The sequence below is a fragment of the Onychomys torridus genome, chromosome 12 (assembly GCF_903995425.1).
Source record: "Onychomys torridus chromosome 12, mOncTor1.1, whole genome shotgun sequence".
Lineage (NCBI taxonomy): Eukaryota > Metazoa > Chordata > Mammalia > Rodentia > Cricetidae > Onychomys > Onychomys torridus.
Genome location: NC_050454.1, coordinates 38,204,624 through 38,227,597, shown reverse-complemented (window position 1 = coordinate 38,227,597; position 22,974 = coordinate 38,204,624). Strand labels below are relative to the sequence as shown.

At 33.7% G+C, this 22,974-nt stretch overlaps 1 protein-coding gene across 1 annotated transcript in view; it reads left to right on the top strand.

Moving 5' to 3' along the window:
- Nucleotides 1–11,895, top strand: part of Epha6 (EPH receptor A6) — a 956,551-nt gene extending 944,656 nt beyond the window's left edge. The window contains exons 17-18 of the mRNA XM_036203471.1: nucleotides 6,176–6,325; nucleotides 8,054–11,895. Coding sequence (XP_036059364.1) covers nucleotides 6,176–6,325; nucleotides 8,054–8,168 — 265 coding nt within the window. The 3' untranslated portion in view covers nucleotides 8,169–11,895. The remainder of the gene's footprint in view (nucleotides 1–6,175; nucleotides 6,326–8,053) is intronic.
- The last annotated feature ends 11,079 nt before the right edge of the window (nucleotides 11,896–22,974 follow it).

Genomic DNA, 22,974 nt, shown 5'->3' with positions numbered 1-22,974 from the left:
CCATTTTCAAAAGGTGTTTCACAACACTGACTATATTATCAACATCTACAAAATTGTTTCTGTCCATAAACAAGCCTTGAGCAGTGTGTTTTGTTTTGATTGTTGTCGCTGGTACTTTATTGATGTTTTGTCATACAGAAATAACTGGCTGGTCAAACCTGAGCAGAAATTCCACAGTAATTGTGGAAGGAAGGTAGACTACGAAGCATTGGTCAGAAAGTATGAAGTTCCTACCTGCCCATGAGAAAATCTAAACTGAATGAGCTACTCTCAGGCACAAGATAATTAGAGTACTGCCTATAACTGTAGTAGTACTGCTACATGTTCTGTGTTACAAACAGTAACAATTAGTACCACTTACTGAGACAGTACTGTGTGCTACTCATTGTATCTACTGGGTACTTTCATTACTTATTTCTTTAATTATCACTACTGCTGTCCCCATGGCTCAAATAAGGAAAGGGAGACTCAAGGGGGCTATTTGTCAAAAAAAACAAAAAACAAAAAAAAAACAAAAACAAAAAAAACAAAAAAACAAACAACAACAACAAGAAGTAATCAGATTAGTAACAAGGTTCATCAACTCCAAAGTCTATATTCATTCAGACTACACAGTAGAGAATAACAGAAAATCTCATGATGTTTCTCAGCCCTGTACTATCCTGAACATATGAGTATAAGAAAAGAAGGTGCATTTTTATTTTTCCAGTTAGATTTCTTTGTGCTAAATAAGACTTCGTAGATGAAATGTATTAAATGCCTTTTACAATATTTGGGTGTAGCACATCTGTCGCTTTATTGTTTTTATTGAGTAAATACAAAGATGTAGAGCACATGCCCTCCCTCATGGAGAAAAATAGCACAGAAATAGTCATATACTCTCTAAGCATCTTCCTGCAGTGTGCATTCACTTGAGGAACACTAATTGAGAACAGATATGACTACTACAACATAGAGAGATGAAGGAAATATGGCAAGAACATAGTTCCAGAGTGGCATCCTTGGGCCTTTCTAGAGACTGGATTTTCTAGTGCTATATACACGTGTGGCTTCTTCTTGCCTGTAATGGCAGACATTACATCATGACACTTTCCCACTTAGCTCAGATGCTATGCCGCTGTCATTGTGGAGTACTGTGACTTGATCCCATAGTGATATAATGACAGTTACTGCCAATACATTGTGGCTGCATGTTTTTACTCTGGATTATTTCCTCACAAAAGACTCATTGAGATCCAGTGACCTGTCTCTCTTTAGGGACCATGTGCTGAGTACTCTACTCAGAATTCTGAGAGATTATTTTAAATGTATTATTCCTGTCTTACACTGATCTCCCTCTGTGCACCTACCTATGATTTTAATTATTTTTCCTTTATGTTTTACCAGTTATCAATCTTATTATGCATATTTAATAATCTGAACAATTAAAAACAGAAGTTACTGAATAAAGTCTGACAAAACTTAATGTCCCCAACTTAACACAGTTAAGAATCACACTGCAAATACTATTCATTCATTCCCCTTAAGCATTAAGTAGAGGCAAGATACATGTTTCCAAGCATTTGATACTTTAAGATATTTTGAGTCAAATCATGCTTTAATTTCTAGTCTCAAAATTATTTCATTAATTTGTGATCAAGTTGAATAATAGGCTCTATTGATAAGAGTGCAATGTAAAAATCTTGAAAATTTGAAAACAATGCAAAGTAAAATTTTCTTTCATTGACTGGGTGAGCAATGTATATATTTAGATGTTGATATATGAATTAACCAAATGTTGAGAAGAATAGCCATTGAATCAAGAGAACTTCCTGTAAAGTGATTAATATTCCTTAGGGCTGAGAGTCCAAGTGTGAACTGCTATATCCAGCTTACAATATATGCTTTGAAAATGTGAGCTTCTGGATAAACTAGGAAGATATTTCAGGTGAGCAACTCCACTAATCACAAAAGACCAGAGAGTTCCACAATCTCAGCCAAAAATAGACTGAATTTATCACTGTACAGGTTTGATAAGAAAGGGCATTTATTGTTTATTAGGCAATGTTCTGGAGAATTCATGTGAGGATGATAGTGTCCAACTCTGAAAGCAAGAATATAGCAGCATTTTTCAACCTCAGTATAAGATAAAATGAAATCAAAATTACCGCACGGCTGCTATGGACAATGCCGGGCCCCTGACTTTACTAAATCAAGTGCCATGCTGCAGAAAAGGCTATGGAGTTAACTAGGTTACTAATGTGTGTGCAATGGAAGACTTGGGGAGCAACTGGGAATGCTTTTCAGTGGGGAAATAGGGCGTTTCAGTCATTAGTTTTAAAGGGTGTTTGTTCTCCCGTCGATTTTCTATGTTAATGACATAAAATTAGCAAATCACATTTCTACTCACCAGTTGCATAAAATTGTGAAATCTCAAGAGGTGCTCCAGTGTCATCTCATTGTAGAAAAAGAGACTTATCCAACTTTCCCTGTGCATCAAGAAGACTATAAACTAGGTGTTAAGGTACACGACTATAATCCTGGAACTCTAGAGGCTGAAGCAGAAGGATCAAGAGTTTGGGGCCAGGCTGAGCCACATAGTGAAATACTGTTTCAAACAAATAAATAAAAACAAACAAAAAAAGAAGTAAGAATATAAACGAAATGTAAATTTAACTTTTTTTTTGGTTTTCTAAGACAGCATTTCTCTGTGTGGCTTTTGCACCTTTCCTGGGACTCACTTGGTAGCCCAGGCTGGCCTCGAACTCACAGAGATCTGCCTGCCTCTGCCTCCTGAGTGCTGGGATTAAAAGCATGCGCCATCACCGCCCAGCCAATTTTGTTTCATTTTAACAAAATTCTATAACAAATAATTCCATTTATTAAAGCCATATTGTTCTAAAAATAAGACATTCACCTATGGTTACTTATACTAATAGTCAATAAGGGTGTCCTAATCTTTTGAGAGTTAGTTGTGAAATACCGTAGTACTTCCTAAAAGATTATGTTATAGACACTGAGTAAATAATTCAAGAAACTTATGCAGAAGCTATTTTGAATTCTCATACATATTCAGAATGTATGCTTGACAATTGGGGATTCTAAGGAATGCTGTCATTCAAAAATCTAGTTAAATTTGTTTGCCACGGTGGTTTTTATTTAGTACTTCATATATGAATTTTTATTTGATGGTATTTATTAACATATATACAGCTAAGAAACTTAGAAGAAACACTGCAGCAAACTAGAACCTGTCATTAGATGATGCTATGATAGTTTTTCAAATTTGGGCATGACTCATTTTTATTTTGTTTAAAATTGTGAGTCATTCTGATATTAACTAGAATGAAATAACCCACAATTAAATAGCCTTGTCATTATGGTTTAGCTTCCAAAATAGGAATTATAGAAATATACTGGAACTAAATATATTTTTTTAGTAAAATCACTATTAAGAGAAACCATACTCAACATAGAGTACAGTGTACACAAACTCCTATTCCATACCAAAAAAAAACAAAACAAAAAACTTCTGTGTTTCTCCAATATCCACATTTATATCCACCTCTAATTTAAACTGAATCTCAGTTTAGAAAAAGAAAGAAATCAACACAGCAAAGAAAATATCCAAAGAAAGGAATGTGTAGCAAGGACCTGGTCCTGCAGTGCAAGACGCCACCTCCTAGTCTTTAGATGGTGTAAAAAGTACAACTGTGCTTCTCAAAGACTTTAGAGGGAAGGTAAAAAAATAAAAATAAAAATAAAAATAAAAATAAAAAAAACACTTAAGATTAAATTTGACTGTAATGGGTCTTCAATTTTCCCCCTTAGAATTTAATGCTCACTCCCATGTATACTTTATCAGAATGATACCAGAGTTAAAAAGTATGTATTAGCCCAGAAATTCTTCCTTCATAGGGTTTTAGCCAAGTGCTTTTGAATATTAGCAAATTATAATTCCAATTAAAATCCTGACAGCAAAAGCTTGATGAAATATTTAAAATATTATTTATGCAGATATTTTCTTTCATTTAAAAAATATTAGGAACAAAATAATTGAAAGTTGGACTAACTTTCAGTGTCTAATAAAACAGTTTACTTGTAGTAAGAATGTTTTTCATTACTTAGTAAATATTGATTTGAATGAAATCATGAGCATATTTTAAAGATCATTATTAGTTTACTAGATAATGTAAGTTCTGTATCTAAGAATGTTTAAATAAGACCTTGATTGTAATGCATCAGTTATTACACACTTTTTCTACCAAGTGTTTTTACAAACATCAAAATATTTACATGTTCTTACATTGTTGCTCTAGGTGGTAGCATGAACCTCAGAGAGTAAAGCCTGAAAATGAGGCAGACTAAAGTCTCATGTAATAACAATTTTATTCAAGGCATCAGACAATTTATGTTGTGGGGGTATTCTGTGGGCTAAGCAAGGTCATGTAAGCAAAGCTCACTGAAGTCCAAGTTGTAGACAGTCACAAGGGCAAGGTCACATGAGTTTAGGCTGTATATGGTCTGGAGGACAATTCACGCTTGGAAACCTCATTCTGAGTAAGAATGGGTAAAATGAGGATAATCTGAGGTCAACTCGCTCCTATTTACTACACCTGGGAGGGGCATTAAAGCACATTCCAAGACCATCCATCCCATGTTGTAGAGGAACAGAGGTTACCAGACTCCTGTCTTGTTTACATGGAGTTGTTTCACTGGCTCTCAGAAATCTCACACAGCTTCATTCATGGACTGTGTTCCAATATTCCTGGAAGAAGAATACTACAATGTTTTACTAGAATGATTTACGCCCCAAATCCTGAGTTATTTTACTATAATTTCTAAGATAATTCCATTTTATTCCCCCTAACTTTAGGTAATATGTGTGTGCTATGTATACACATATATGAATGCATGCATTCACACATATCTTTCCTAGTCTTTCTGAAATAATGCCTTTAAATTATTTCTATGCTTAAAGTATAAAACATTCTTAATTAGAATGCTTTTTGCATGTATTTTAGAAACTAAAATGATTGAGATAATACAATAGATATTAAAATTGTATTATCTCAATCATTTTAGTTTCTAAAATACATGCAAAAAAGCATTCTAATTAAATATCTATCAGTACTATACTCCTTGACTTGTTAGCCCAAATTTCATTGACATTTGCTTTGTTTTATGCCTTTATACCTATGTTTTGAGCTACAATACCCATACACTATGCTTGGTTATACGTAAATCCTACTTGTGTAACTAAGTTTTATGATACCAGAAATTGTTTTTAAATACGACTATTATTGTTGAATGTTTAAAAACATAACTTGAAGTTTGATCAATGAATTCATCATTAGAAGGAGAACCATCACAGTAAGTGTGGGGCCGGTAAAAGGACATGGATCCCCTTTTTAAAATTTATTAATTTTACACTGGGCTGTAGTTTTTCCTTTCAGTTCCCCCCACAACTCCCCTCTGTCCCCACACCTCAATCCACTCCTCCTGTTTCTGATACTCTCCCATGAGTATCAGCAAAACATGGCATATAAAGTTGCAGTAAGACTAAGCACCTCCCTATGTATTAAGGCTGGGCAAGGTGACCTAGTATGAGGAGGAGGGTCCCAAAAGCCAGAAAAACAGTCAGCAACAGCCCTTGTTCCCACTGTTAGGAATTGCACAAGAGGACCACAACTGTAGCACATAGCAGAGGGCCCAGGTCAGTCCCACGCAGGCTCTCTGTTGTCAGTTCAGTCTCTGAGAGCTCCTGTAAGCCCAGGTTAGTTGGTTCTGAGTTTTCATGTGGTGAAGGGCATGGATTCCCAAGAAAATGGTAATCATGAACAGCTGTTACTCTCCATGCAGAGAGAGTGGGCAGACTAGGCTTCAAGTTTCAAAACAATTTCATGAGAGAAAACATACAAAGGAATATGGAAGAAAAAAAATGGGTCTTCTAAAGATCTATTAAATGTAATACCCATAGTGGCTAAAATAGCAGAAAATGTCAAAAGAAATGACTTATTTGATTTTTTTTTTAAAAGAGTTTTTTTCTAATTACTTGCTGAATAAGACAGAAAATTAGAGTTCATTCAAACAGAGGATAAAAATATTAGATACAAGAATATTGCAAAAGGAAAAACTAAAAATGACTGGGTCTGGCTTATCTGGCTTTTAAATGCTGTGTTTCCTGTCCCTGTAGAATGCCAGAATCCCCTGGTGACGTTCCTGAATATCCATTGTTCGTCACAGTTGGTGACTGGTTGGATTCTATAAAGATGGGTCAATACAAGAGTAACTTCATGGCGGCAGGCTTTACAACATTTGATCTGATTTCAAGAATGAGCATCGAGTAAGTAGCTCTAGACTTATTGCTCTCATTAGACAGTCTGCTCATGGAATTTCAAGCTCACGTGTGCAATCAAGGACACCTTTCCTAAGGCTGGTATGTGACTTCTCTCACTGTTATCCCAGTGGAAGCTGGAAGTTACACTTTCAACTATTATTCTTTTAAAGGAATATTTAATTTGAATAGATTTGTGACATTGTTGTAAATGCTTCCAAAATATATATTGATCTTATTCACATCATAGGCATTACATTAATACAATGTTTGCTGCCTTGGTGAATTGTTATTCATATATACTAATAAAGCATAATTAGTTCCTACTACCTTCATTAAAGCAATCTACATAAAGTGTTTCTTTGCCATTTTAGAGATCCTTCTGTGTATTGTTGTGTTCAGACATCTTCCATTGTCTCAAAGATCATTTTTTCCCTTCATCCAATAAAAATGTTCAAAATGTGGATTAAAGATATTATAACAGGGGGCTGAGAGATGGCTCAGTGGTTAAGAGCACCAACTGCTCTTCCAGAGGTCCTGAGTTCAAGTGTCAGCACCCACATGGTGGCTCACAACCACTTGTAATGAGATCTGGTGCCCTCTTCTGGCCTGCAGTGACACATGCAGACAGAATACTGTGTACATAATACATAAGTAAATAAATAAACAAATCTTTAAAAACTTTGATATTTATTTTTTTTTTTAAAAAAAAAAGGTATTATAACAATGGAGCCATGTAAAATTGCCATTGTTTAAGATAGGAATGCAATTTTATATGGTTCAAATTAATTACAGTTTTTTTTTTTAAAGTCAAATACTGGCTTTTATTGATTCTTATGGATTACTTCTCATATATGCACAAACAAGTACAGAGACTAATGTAACAAATTCCAGTGTACCCACCACCAAGTTTATAAGATAATCCATTCATAAGACAGTTGAAGTGTACTCCACTTCTATCACAGCTCCCACCTCCATCCCAAGGTCATACCTGTTCTGTATTTAATGTTTAGTAGTCTGTGCATATCTAAATTTACATATTTGCATGTAAATTTAAAAATTCACCCAAGAGGTTATGTTTTGTTCTTGCTTTTTTTCACCCAACATTTGAGATTCATTTGCATTCATGCCTATGAATCTACTTCATCAATTTGGGTTACTGTGTGGGATTCCACTGTTTGTAAAATCTGTATTAGTACAAGTACTTTTGAATTGTACAATTTTTGTATCCATTTTTTGTGTATCTCTTAAGCACAGCAGTGCAGTTGCTCTAGGGTTGTAGAATATGTATATTTCCACAAAATTACTAATTTTGCTTAATGTCATTTTCATACCCATATTATACCTCTACCCTACATGCTCTGTATTTTCTATGACTGTTGCAAATTTATATAACAAATTGACTTCTAAATAGTCTTATGCCAATAGAAATGTAAACATTATATCTGGATATGCAATTTTTCTTTCTATCATTAAATTTGAGATTACATGAATTTTAAAATATTTTATGGAACAAGGAAGACTAAAATACAAAATTTTTGCTATCCATTTATGTGACTACTTAACAATTAACCAACATATTTTTGTCAAATGTAACATGGCATATATTTAACATAGCTAAGTATTCATTTTCTCTGGCTTGTATTTATTAAATCTATATGCTTAAAATCTCTCTCTCTCCCCCCATCCCTTCCTCTCTGTCTCTTCTCCCTTCTCTCCCTCCTCATACTCTCTCAGTGACATTAGACGAATTGGAGTCATACTCATTGGACATCAGAGACGAATAGTCAGCAGCATACAGACTTTACGTTTACATATGATGCACATACAGGAGAAGGGATTTCATGTATGAAAGCACTATAAACACCTGTATTTTGTGCCTCAGCATTTCTACAAAGAAAGATATACCCTCCACGACTCATTCTTCTGATTCTCCAGACATCCCTTCACAACCCACAGTCTCCTGTTCAGACTATGGCTGCACAGCTTACGTTTATGCTTCCACCCTGGATTTAAGTATCACACTACAACAGGTCCTCTCTGAATAGCCTGCAAATGAAACTCTGGCCCACTGCAGATTATCACTACATAATGATAAATAACTCAGCATGAATGTATAACTTTGTATAGAAATGTTTGGGAAGTGTTCATGGACTTGACCTAAAGGAATTTGTCCAGGTGTGGCATCTTCAAGATGTAGGTAGAGTTTGATGATAGATAAGAAGGAAATAGTTGACCATTCTTCCATGTTTTGTGATCCAGTAGTTTCCAACTTGACATGCTTCTTTTTCGATAGTTTTACTCAACTCTACAGGTTGTACTGTTGTTTTATTTTTAATAACTTAACTGTTGGTGCCTGATGTTGTTACAACGATTTGCAGAAGTGATTAATGACTCCATATAGTGCATTTGTGTCAGGTCTGACTACTGTATGAAGGGCATTGTTGGGGAGGGAGATGAACAAAAATACTGTGCTTTTAAATATTCGAAGGCTGGGTTTGTCTATATTTTTAAATTGACTTTATAGGATTCTACATATTTCATAGTAGGTAGTTGTTTAGAGGCTTTTATCCCCTCTAATTTTTTACTAACTATACTGTATTTCTCTAGTATGTTGCAAGAATCACCCTTGGAAAGGCCAAGAGTGAGCCCATTACTCTGATAGTTTTCATAGACAGATAGATGCATGGAGTAAATCTATGGCTGTTCCCTTGGATTCATCTTCACAAGTTTGAAAAACAATTATCAAAGCATTGAGAAAGTTAATTGTTCACAATGAGAAAATTTTAAAATAAAAGGTCTAAAATGGTAGCCATAGATTAAATGGGAAATTATTTATTCAATTGAAGATAGCTTGCAGTGACCCAAGGTAATAAACACATGGAGTTGATTGATATCCGCTGTATTTTCCAACTTTCATAATTCCAATATTTTTGTTCACAAAAATAAGTTACATGAACACTCTGAATGGTTTTTCAAATCTTCTAAGAAATTAGTATGGATACACTAAACATGATATAAATATATCTCACATTAAGCATATATATGCATATATACATATATATAATGTGTAAACCTTGGTCCATCATAGCATATAAAAATAAGAACACGTTGAGATGTGTTGTCATAATCTTCTCTGAGGCTTGCAGCAAAAAAAAGCAAATATATTTTTCCAATGCATTTGTTAGCTTATCAAAATAGTGCTCCTTTTAAAATAAACTCAATCATAAAATCATGTTCCCTGTGATACTACAAAAATTACCATTGTGATGAGTGAAGAATAAGCTGGAAAAAATGCAGATCAGATTGTCTAAAGATGTGGATTTAGTGAACTAATTTTTATTTGATGTCAGAGACAAAGGTATCCTCTTCACATACCCAAATTCCTACGTAAACATTCCTTAAAAAAAAAAAAAAGATAAACTTATTTCTACTTAAGGATCCTCACTTTTCCTTTTATTCTTGTTTGTAAGATTTTTTTCTTTTAGTATGAGATCCTTTTACACGATTTCTTTTCCTGACTCATCTTCTTGGGGTTTTTCCCCTCCTATTACAGTTTAATTTTTCTCATTTCAAAAAAGCATGTATAGAGATAAAGGATGTCTTTAGAGCATCCTTAACTATACAGAAAAAGGAAAGAGTGGAGTTCCATCCCTTTTTAAGTAAGTGTGTCAGAAATAGCTACTAACATTTTCTAGCCACCTACATGCATGGCCATGCATCACTCATAGACTCTCTACAGTTTGCTTGATACATTTACACAAATCTGGATACATTTAGGGGAAATACAAAATTTCCATATTTATCTGTCTTTAAATATCTATTAAATGATAACAGATGTAAACAGATGATTAAATTTATTAATCATATATATTTATTTTTATAATACAACAAAAGGTATTTAGAAAAATAAGAAATAGAATAATACGGTCCATCAAAGGATTCTTTCTGCAGCATCTGTATACCTTGATATAAATTCTATAATAGTATTTAAAATTCTATGGAATTTACATTCAGTGATGGCAAGATTAAAAGTCTGTTAATATCTTCCTTTAAAAGTCTGATGATGCAATTCTATTTTTATTTAATTTGCATTTCTATCTTGTCTTTCCTGATTTATTACAAAATTCTCTTTCTACCCTCTATCTCCATATCCTCTTCCAAGTTTTACAAAATTACAGTTATAATTTACCAAGCTATGAGCATGAGAATGTTAAGTGTAATTGTGAACTTCATTATAAACAGAACAAAGCAGAAATATGTGCAAAATTAAACAGAAATATTAAATTATAAGAATATCTATTTCTTTGCTGCCTAATGGTTATGCACCCTTATGATTCAAGAAGAGTTAAGATCTGGGGATATTAATGGTTAAAACACCAAATGCAGTTGGCATTATAACATGAAACATTCTGAGATTTGTTTGGTGCCTATGTTCAATAACTAAATTTATTTCATACATACAAGTATAAGACAAAATAAGCTAATGACTTTCATAATTACAGTTAGGAATAATTTATTATAACTAGAATATGCATATACATTATACACTCGCTTTTTTAAAAAAAATCTTCATCAGTTCTAATGAGTGAGTTCTTAGAATTTTGAAAATCAGACCATGCAAATTTTTTTATTTTCTCAAAGTCAACTTCTGGTCTATAGCCAAAAAACCATGTACAATGAAGAATGAAGATGGTGTATTTAAACCATTCAGTTAAAAATATCTGAAATTATGACAGTGTAGAAGGAAGGAAGAATTACAGAAAGTGTGCAAAGTTTCTCTGGAACTGCTGATAGATGTGTTGTGCGTGCTGTAATCACAGATGTATTACACTGTGTATCGCTCCCTAAAATCTACCCAGCTACAAACTGAATAAGGCAGCCTTCCAAACATAACTCTAAAGCCTCACATAGCCCATCATAGAAAGAGTGAAATTTAATCTGTGAAAAGTAAAGTTTTTATAAAGCTCTCTATGGCAGTGATAGTGAAGAGGAAATTGCATACCATCCAACCTGTGTTCTAAACGTCTGCTTTGATACCTTTCTCTATTAAATTTACGCTCTGGGAGAAAATCAGTTAAACTCTCATCTCAAGATTTTTACCAGTATTGCCTTTTTTTAAATTCCTTTATTAAATTTTTCAGCCCTCTCCATTTTTTTGTTTAAATCCCCCATCCAATCTCCTTCTGTTTCAGGTTCTATCAATACACTCATTATATCAGCATAGCGAAGCACAGTTAGTCTAAAAACACCTTGTAAGTTTCCTTAGAAGGGGCAGGATGGAAAAAAGTATACTTTAAATATGTTAGGTCTCAGCATACAAATGGGAGCCCTTCAAGTTAGAAGGTGTGAGCTCTGACTTTGCTTAACAGAAAACTACGCACAAAGGGAAGAAATTAAAAATAGATTGTTCTTGCACCTTCAGTTAGCTAAGTCTAATATTAAATGAAAAGAAATTAGTATTTTAATAATCCAATGTTAACTTATAGGGGATCTGTGTTTTTATAGGTAAAAGAGATTTAAAGCCAATTGAAGCATGATCCTAATTATTCTTAATAATAAAAACCCAGAGTCAGGTATCAGGGTAAAAGCTGAAAGATCAGAGAATCAAAGGAGCAGCCACAGTCACCTCTTACCTCTCCAACTCCTCAGATTGAAAAGGGCTGAGCTCCAGTCTCAGCCCCGCCTTATCACTTCCTCTCTCCACTCAGCCATATCACTTCCTGTCTCCCGTCTCTATAGACCTCCAGATCTTTATGGTTGACTAGTGGCTAGCTCCACCTTCTGATGTTCAGGCAAGCTTTATTTGTCAGAAAACAAAGTATCACACAGCAGATACATCAGTTCTTATATTATTATCTCCTTAACTTTCAAACTTGAATTTCATGTAGTCGGATAAACTCTTACTCATAATTAATCAAAACATATTTGATACTTTTTTTAATAGTAGAAGAGTGTACTAGGTACAACTGGGGATGTTCATTTGTCCTTCACATGTTCAAGTCATATAACTTTTCCTTTATATGATCAACATTTCCAACATCCTTTCTGATTTTTATAATGTTCAGAAAGGTATGTTTTCTTTACTATAGTTGAACAAAACAACATGCCTCCCATACACATAATTATTTTTTCACAAAAATGAATTTAAGTATGCTGTTATTGACTACTATTAATCCCTGAGTTTAAATTTTAGAGATTGGAGCCTCTTTGCAGTTTACTATGGTGACTCTGTCATGGGGGATTAGATCTTGCTATAGAATAAAACTAAACAAACAGGAGCTAGTCAAGTGTGAAGTGCATTTTCAATTCCTGTTAGAAAGATGTATTTTGAATCTTGGAATCTCTTAAATTCTTCTCAAACATCCATTACTCTGTTTGGTAGAGGGAATCATACTTGTGGGTTCTCTAAGATACTCTCATCAGAAGTCAGTCCATATATGAACTCATTCTTCACATAGCCTGTAAAAACATCATTTTTTTTTCAAACCAGAGCTGAAACTAATCTCTCACCTGAGCTGATTTTTCTAGCAGATGTAATGTATGCACTTCAAAGCTTGCACAAAATCCTTTCTGACAGATCCATTAACCAGGGAAAGAAGTGATTACCCATGACTAGAATGAACAGAGCCAAAGTGAAGAAAAACCTTATATTGCATAAAAATAAATACCCCATCTTCCTTTCACTATTCCCTTTAAAAGTCAAGACTTTAGGCAGATGTTTTAAAGATTTATTAGAAAAACAGTAGGGTTTTGTTATACAAAGATATGACATGATACATATGTCTCCTGGAAATGAAGTCGGAACGGTCTAGAAGTCACAGGTTGTCTAGACGTAATTGAATTAACCTCTTTTACTGACTAGTACTTAGATTCAAATTATCAATAGGTCAAATTATTTTGAGACTCTTTATTGAGTTATATATAACAAAGCTTGAGTTCTTTGCTCTTAGATCAAGTGTTTTCTGTTTGGTTGGCAGATTTCTCTTTTAAAATCATAGAATGTATCTAAAAGTTTAGCTTTCCAAGTTACTGCATTTTAAAATCAAGCAAGTTAAGATAACTTCAATGTCTAAGGGAGGTAAAGGACTTTTAAATAAACTTCAGTTTTTCCAAAAGAATTTGACAACAACAATACTTGTGCATCTCAGTGATGTCAAGTCACTCCTACTTTATAGTATTTAACACTTTCCTAATAAAAGCAATTTTATAGAGAAAACAAAGCAATGTCCTTTCTTAAATTGCTATACTCATTAGTCACACTGCCATCTTTTCTTTAAAAAAAATCTTTGATTTGTTTCATATTAAGAGAAATTTTCAAAGGATAATTCTCCTCATCTTAAGGACAACCAATTTTTTAAGAATAGCAAAGCCACTAAAGAAATAGTACCTGTCAAAACAGGATAAAGAATAATGCTCAAATGCAATGCAGAGAGTTGTGCATACTATGAAGGTGTTGTACCATTGAACCACATTCACCCCTATGGCAAATTGTTTCCAGTTTTGTATTATCAAATAAGGTACAGGTTAACCACACATTTATCCCACAAGTTGTAAATTCAAGTATTTATTCTATTAATGATACTCTCTTACCTAGCATATCTGTCCTTAACCATGTTTCTATATCATATTTGTCTTCTAGGGGTCTCTAATTTGTCACAATCTCATTTTAGTTGGTATGTTATCAAATCAAATAGAAAATCAGAATAACTGAAAAGTGGATAATAATGCTACTAAGGGATCCCTACTCAGTTGGCATTAGGATCTCCATGTCAATAGTCCTCACTGAAAGGAAGAGCCAACATTGTCTCCATATAGTACGTGGCTATAAAGAAAACTCTGGGGGGACATAAGAATCATTGTTTTCCATATATGTAGTTAGAGTTTTCCTTCCTGGCCCACAGTCAGGACAAATCTCTCTCACCCACCAGGCCCATAGACACTCACAACCAACCAAGTAAACACACAGAAACTTATATTGCTTACAAATTGTATGGCCATGGCAGGCTTCTTGTTATCTACTTCTTCTATCTTAAATTAACCCATTTCTATTATTCTATACTTTGCCACGTGGCTTGTGGCTTACTGGTGTCTTTACAGGTTGCTTGTCATGGCGGCGGCTGGCAGTGTCTCTCCGCCCCAGCCTTCCACCTCCCAGAATTCTCTTCTCTTCTTGTCCCGCCTATACTTCATGCCTGGCTACTGGCCAATCAGCATTTTGTTTATACAGAGTGATATCCACAGCACATATATCGTGTTCAGATTTTATATTTAGTCATAATTGTTTTCATGAGTTAAACATAAGCTTACATGCAAAGCAATATTGATATAAACTTAAACTATTATTGTTTGTGTTTTTGTGCTGGTGATAAGCCTACGGCCTTGTCACAGAGGGCAAGCACTCTACCAGAGTTACTCCCCCAGCTGATATCAGCATTTCAGTAAAGTCTGTTCATATCTGTAATTCCTACACAAGACACTCTTCTATTTTTTCCCTTCCAGAAAGAGCCAATATCATTTTAAGTGTTTGAAATCATGACATATGGTGTGAAAAAAAGCCAGTTTTTAAAAACAAACCACAAATTTGAAAGGTTTTATCTGGAATGCTCTGGGGTGTCATAAATCTTTTCTACATTGAATTATTTGTAGAATTAGCTGTTTATGTTTTAGACAGAACTTGCTTTAATATATTTTTCATTTAAACACATCTTCATTCAATCTGAAAGGCTGAAACACTATTAATTCTATTGCCTCAATTTGACAGGGGAAGTAATATTTTCTCTTTATAATCCTGAACTACGGATATTATCAAATCAGTGATAAAATTTTAACTGGGCATGCTTTGTTGTCATATATTTGTTTTCCTTTAGTGAATCTACTTAAAATAACGTCTTTAGAAACTCTAAGAAAATAAAAATGAGTAGCCACTCACTTGCCAGGGAATTTGTAAATGAACGAGCTGCTTTCCCATCGAAGTGGTTCATATGATCATTGTTAAGATCAATTCTCACACTCACTGATATATTATCTAAAAGTATCATTGCCATATACACTCAAAGTATTGTTGAGACAATGCTGAATATTACTGACAACAAATGAATAATGAGGCTTTTAAATTTTTCTGCAATATATGGAAAGCAAAGTTTAATGTATATAAATATTTTTCATTGAAGTTTTTAATTTAATATGTTGTCTCTTCCCATGCTATATATATAGTTCTTCAAGGAAAATCATATTAATATATTGATACTATGCAAAACTCTTATTTTCTTTTATAAAAACATGGAGCTGTTGTTCAATTTTATTGTTTTTAATTAATCCTTTGAGAGTGGAAAAATATAAATAAAACTTGAAATGAGAGCATTTTAGGGGGAGAGGGGCACAACATTAGATCAGTAGTAACAAAATGAATGTGAGGAACACTTGATTTTAAGGATCACGAATGTGTTTCATTCCTGATATCATACTAATTATTTCAATAATATCATTCCCCTTCAGATTGTAACATTGAAAACCTGTATGTAGAAAATAAATGCTTTTAAGAGATTTTTTTCCATTAACTTAGTTTTCATTCTGTGTGCAAGGAAAATACCAACAGCTTAAATTTTGTTTTGAAAGGGTAAGCTATACTGTAATAACAGCATAGATGAAAGGTCACAAGCATATCATTAATTATAACTTTAATACAGAATATTACAGAACAAAAGGTAGTAAAAAGAATAGCTTATGTTAAAGAGGTCACTTAGTTTAAATAGAAAACTATTAAAAAAGAATCAGTTAGCATTCTGTCATGTTGTTTTCACTTTTAATTTTGAAACAAATTAATTTTGAGGATGTGAATATATAATGTAAATAATTCTATGCATTTTTTGAAAATATATATTGACATTAAAATAGAAAAAATATCTTATGAAAACACAGAAAAAAATATTATGAAAACACTAAAATTAAACAACTTTTTAAAACACTAGAAGGCTATGGCCATATCTGAACATTCTTGTATTAATGCTTTTGATATCTAAGAAACATAAGCAAAAGTTTTTTGAACTAATAATTCACTAAATGTGACTCAAAATATTTTATATGTGTTAATGAATTATCCAATTCATAGATTTTTTTTTAACTTGTCATTAAAATTGTAACAGTATCTAAAAGATACTGAAGAAATGCCGTGAAAGGGTTTACAATCAACATAATTTTAAGCTTATATTATTTATAAATTTATAAATTTAAGTTATATTATTTTACACGCTATTAAATGTTTTTAAAATGCAGTATCTTCATATAAATTGTTTTTATGTGCCACCTTTGAATTCTAAATGATTATGTTCTTTATTTCCCCAGTTGCTTTCAGAGCCACTGTTAGGAGTTTGGATTTAAAGGCGGCATTTGTTTTGTTTTGCCCATTTTTGGAAACAGAGTCTAACTTTGTGGCCCAGGCTGGCCTCAGTATCCTCTACCCTCTGTCTCTGGGTGCTGAAAGTACACAGTTGTGCATCTGGCCTGTAGTTGCATGTTTTGTATTTTCATTCAATCACATAATATTAGTAACTTTCCAATTCTCTTAGCTAGAATTTCTTGTTCTTTTTTCAAAGGATTCTTCTTTTATCTCATACTGTTCAGATATCCTACAAGGTCAGCTAGAAAAAGCAAATTGTTTTTACTTTCTCAACAAGAGAAACACAAAAAGGAGGTTCACAACTCACTTAGTGAATTTAGGATAGCAATGTTTAATTTTTCTAGTCATTTTTTTCTTATGTTTATTTGATGTTTAAGATTTCACTGAATAGGATGTTCAAACAAAAGCAAATAACTATTCCATTTTATATAATCTGTTTATTTTCTTCTAAGTCTCCAAAACCTTCTGAAAAATTATAATATTCCATTTTCCTATTTTACAACCTTAACCACTCTGCATTAAATATAGAAGTATCTATAATTTAACACACATGATCAGAATAGCATGATTTGCCTAATTTTTATCCTATTTATACTATGTGATGTTCAAAACAACAACAAAATAAAGCAAATCTTGTCAGTTTACTGGCCCAAACCTATGAAATGCCTCAACTTTAAAGTACGTATATACACTTACATAAAGATTTATTTTGAATATTTTGTTATAAATACTGACATCCAACAAAGCACTAAGGTTTAGTGATGACCAAGACAAGCATGGCCCAGGATTATGAAATGGACATTTTAGTAGTAAAGACACAATAGCCATGCATTATACTGATAATCAGGTTACATACACATTACAGTTACAAGTGACAGGGGCTTCTCAGTAAGTGATAAATCAGTACAGATGGGATATTACACTGCAATCTAGAAAACAGGAAGGAACATCCATGAGAGGAGCAAGAACAAAGTTATAAGTAAGGGAGTAGCTAACCATTGGGAATTTGGAGTGTATGAGAATATAAAGAGTGACACACAGTAGTGAGGAAAATAGAGAAGCAAAGAGCATGAACAAGACTGCAGTAACTTAGTAAAAAGTGGCAGCTCTTGGGAGATGCTCAAGACAGACAAGTGGAAGAGTTTTGGATGATTTCAAACCAGGTTTACTCTTCAGTAATTGAGATTGGGATTGGGAATGAGGGATGAAGAAGACAGAAAAACCAAAACTAAACTTGCTTTTGGGGAACCAGCAATTGGTTGAATGGCAGTGAAGTAGGAGTTTTGGAGGGGAAAAATCAATTTTGGTTTTGGCTATCTGATGTCAGAAATAAACAGTAGCTATTCAAGTGGAACTATATGTAGGCAGCTGTAGTCTTAGAGAGAGCTCAGTGGTAGACTGTTTTACTTGCAAGATTGATGACATGAGTTTAAGCCCAAAAATCATCATTTAAAAAAACCTAACATCATGGCACTCTTATAATTCCACAGCTGGTAGATGTAGACAAGAAGATCCGTGAGGCTTGCTGGTCAGCCAGTTTAGCTGTAAGTTCGAGGTCAGTGAAAGACCTGACTCAACATAATGGTGGACAGAAACTAAGGACACTCAAATTTGTCATCTGGCCTCTACATGCACAGGTACACACAGGGGTGTGCACATACACACAGTTGTAAACAGTTGTTGCTATTAAGACTGGAGATCAGAATTGAGATTTATTAGTCTATATATCAGTGTTTACATTTTAAAACCAAGAATAACCCTGTGCAATAGATAGAAAAATGTGCCTAGGATTGAGCTTTAAAAAGAAAAATTCAGTACTTAGGGGTTAAGCAGAGAATAGGAAGTTAATGTAAACCAAGAAGTAAAAGGTAAGGTACAGACAAGAGAAATGTAGTTGACTGGGTGTTTTTAAGTCAAGATCAGGGCTAAAGAGACGGCTTAACAGTGTTTACTTGCAGAGGACCTGAATTTGGTTTTAGCACCCACATGCAGGAGCTTGAAACAGTCGCCCATCATTGTAGCTCCAGGGGATCTATTACCTCTTCTGGCCTCTGGGGCATTCCCACACATGTGCATATACACAGAGACACATGCATACATAGTTAAAAATAATAAAAATAAGTCTAAAAGAAAGGGAAAATAAGTCAAGATCACACCAAAGTAATGGTTATTGGATATGGCAGCTTTGTCCAGAATGTTCTCCTTGAAGTCCTTACTGAGGGCAGTCTCTATGAAACAGTGAAGTCAAAGCCTGCCAGGAATAGACTGAGAAATACAAAATGGAATCAGAATCTGTAAACAAGTCTTCAGAAATATTTGTTGTGACAGAAGCCAAGAAAAATAGGCCTGTATCAAAGGAGCTTGGGTCAAGAGAGTTCTGGGTTTTGTTTTTTGTTTTGTTTAGATGAAGGATGTTAAAGCATATTTGCATACTAATGAGAATGATTTGGCAGAGTGGAAACTGATTATGCAGGAGAGAAGGTAATTACAGAAAAAGGCTGAAGAGGTAACAGGTTTGTTGGTATTCAAGCTAAGTATAAAGGTTACTTTGAAAAGGAACAGGTACACAGATCTCCAGTGTAAGGGAAGGGATTACGCACTATGCAGATAAACTGGTAGATCTGTTGTAGAAAGGCAAAAATGTTGCTTTGTGATTAGTTTGATTTGAGCAAGAAAAGTCAGTGTTGGGGTTGGGAAGTACGTGTAGGATATTTACATACATATAATTTGCATACACAGATTTGATAGGACCTTTATGTATAATAGTGAGGAAAACATAAATTATTTCAAAGGCATCTTCATCAAATATCAATTTTAAGATAACTTATTAGAAGACCTGACACTTTGTCTTTCAAGGACTCAAATGAGTCTTCTCTGTCCAGATTGTAGAGATTAAGGACTTCTCAAGGGTATGAGTATTTCTTCTGTTTCCTTACTTATGTTTGTCTGTGACAGAGTATATGGCAGAAACATTTGGTACATATTCTATTTGAAAAGCTATGAAAATTAAAATTGGTCTTGAAAGAGGTATAGTATTTATTTAGCCTGTCAATATTCTCAAATCCTAGTTTGGAGGGGTTTATAAACCTATCTAAATTTTAAAAAGAAATAAAGGAGGTGGGCAGATGTTAATCTTCTACAATAAATTGCTTTTGCTTTGGTTCCACATAGAAAACACTAAAATACTTTGCCATTTAGAAGTACATTGGCAATGTAAGGTTGTTTTGTTCATTGTCCCGCTCAACTTAACAGACAGGATTTTGTTTCTTAAACTGCTTGGTGCTTCATTTCTGGATAAGCTGTATCTGATGTGTGGGAATTTAAAGATGCATATTTCTTCTTTGGGCTTTATGTGAAATTAGATTGTGACTAATGGGATTAGATTGTTCTCCAGATTTTTGCTGTTCTAGCATAACCAAAATATAAATATGTAAGTATACATGTAAATGTTTATCTGCTTTAAACACTTTAGATATTTAAATGGCCACCTCAAATTTTAAATGGTAGACATTTTCAATGCACTCAAAATGTTAAGAATGAAAGACTTTGTGACACAAATCCTTAAAAAAAAAAAAAAAGTAAATTGTGTATTTCTCTTTTTATTGTTTTCTTGAGACAGGGTTTCTCTGTGTGACAGTCCTAGCTTGTCCTGGATCTCACTCTGTAGCCCAGGCTGGCCTCAAACTCATAGAGATCTGCCTGTCTCTGCCTCCTGAGGACTGGGATTAAAGGTGTACACCACCACCGCCTAGCTAGTGTATTTCTATAAAATACCTAGATAACATCTGTCTTGAAGAACTTATTTAATCTCTTACAGAGATTATATTTGACTAATCAAAAACTGCAGTCATAATATTTTCCTTCCACAAGTTAAAGACTTTCAAGGTCTTTCTTTGTAAACTGACCTGAAGCTATTATTCATCAAATGTGAGCATTATAGCCATCTATTCTTGCAAAAGAGTATGTATCTGCTTATGACAATAAGGAAGGATAGCACCACATTATGTTTTCTCAGTTTGGAATCATATCACTATTTAGGGCACATATGTTTCCTCCCAGGTTGTTTTTACAATATGTTTTCTTCTTTATTGTAATTACAATACGGTAGAGACACAAATGCAGCAAAATGGTGTTACTCACACTGCAATCCCAGCTACTACCTACTTGACCATAGTAGAGGAGTAGTCCAGATTGATTGGAAAGTGGTACTATTTTCATCTTATAAAAATCTACTATAATATTCCATGTAAATTTTCATGTGCTGGCATGCATACAAGTTAATAGTGTTATAGAATGTCCAGCTCTCAATATGAGGGATTGTTATGGTAAATTGCATTATGTATGTCATCTATTTGCTGAAAGAATATGGTGTTTAGCAAAACAACCTGCTGAGCAACATAGTAAGATTTTTGTACAAAGTACAAATTGCTAATTATTGTATTTTATTTTTCTATGATTTCCTAAAAGGCATTATCAGGGTCTTACAGATGGAGAAAGCCTGTTTATTAAAATATCTATTACCAAATAAAGTTACAGTTTTGGTGGTTGAATTTGTGACGTTTTGTACTGTTATATGCAAGTGTATTATTGTAGTTTACTTTTTAGTATATACTTCTAGGTATTGTTTAGAACTTTAATAATTCTGTATGCAAAACATAGTTGTAATTTTTCAAAATAATTACAGACTTTGAGGTCTAGGCATAAATTCACACATATCACTATAATTAATGGATACATATTTTTGTAGTGATTTTATACTGGCAAACATTTTATGAGATTCAGATGAATGAAATTATGTATTACAGAGGTAGTTTATACACACACACATACAGCACACACACACAATATCAACTGTTCTAACAAATCATTAGAGCATCACTAAAGATTTCCATCGCAAAATATTCAATAAATAAATCTGAGATTTTCCCAGATTCCTTGTAAGTTGCTGATAAGAAAATACATCTGAGAGATGGCTCAGAGGTTAAGACCACTGGCTGCTCAACCAGAGGTCCTGAGTTCAATTCCTAGCAACCACAAGGTGACTCACAACCATCTGTAATGAGATCTGGTGCCTGCTGGCATGCAGGTGGAGAACACTGTACACATAATAAATAAATCTTTAAAAAAAAAAGAAAGAAAGAAAGAAAGAAAGAAAGAAAGAAAGAAAGAAAGAAAGAAAATACATCTGCACTATTCTGAGTTGCTTAGAAGTAATATATCCAATGTATCTCAGACTTTTATAATTGTTGAACTGTAGTTCCAACAAGCCACTGTGGCATGAAAGGTGGTAAGAAGGTATCTAAAACTCTCTTAGACATGTGTCTTAAGTAGACTTGAGAAAATTACATACTGTTTTAAAAGCTTGTTGTGCTCACAATAAAATCAAGAAAGTCAAATTAACTTTGTAAGTCAAATGGAATAATTTTATGTTGTCTTTCTGGGTAAACTCCAAAGAGGTTACAGCTGCCAACCATCAAAACAGCAGATGCAAACATCTGAACTATTTACATTATTTTAGGGTTCATCTTTTCGATGTTTTCTGGATTGCCAAATAGAATTTAGGCATTGTGTGAACTCTTTAATCTCTAGTAATAATAAAATATCAACTACACTTCTCTAAAGTAACTGTTCACCTTTTTGTTACAATCATCGAAGTTGGGGATGAAGAGATGGCTCAAGTGGTCTACAGCAATGTGGCTCGTACAGAGGAACTAGGTTTGATTCTCAGCACTCACATGGTAGGTAGCTCATACCCATCCCTAATTCCAGTCCCAGGAGATATGATGCCCTCTTCTGGCCTCTTCCTGCATCAAGTACTCATGTGGTGCATATACATATAAGCAGACAAAACACATAAAATAAAATAAATAAGGCCAATAAAGTGTCACTTAAGTTTACTGTAAAGTGGGTTGTTCAGTCTGTCTCTTATATGTTTAGTTTTCTCCAAATGCTTTGTACCAAGAAAATCTGAACTCAGCTTAAAAGAGGCAAGAAAAAAAGAAAGAAAAGATTCTAGCACATAAGCCCTATGCTATGTCTAAGGGGAAAATATTATAGAAGCAAATAAGCATCCACATTTTGTTAAAGTGAGTCACAATATTCAGGATCAAAGAGAAGTGTTTAAAAGCTCCCTGTAAATGTATCTGGTATCAGAAGTTGAAGGACAACCACATCAGGGATTGAGTTGACTTTCTTTGGGTAATTAAAAAAAAACTCAGGACAAAGGAAGTATTGACCTAACAATCAGACATGTATACTT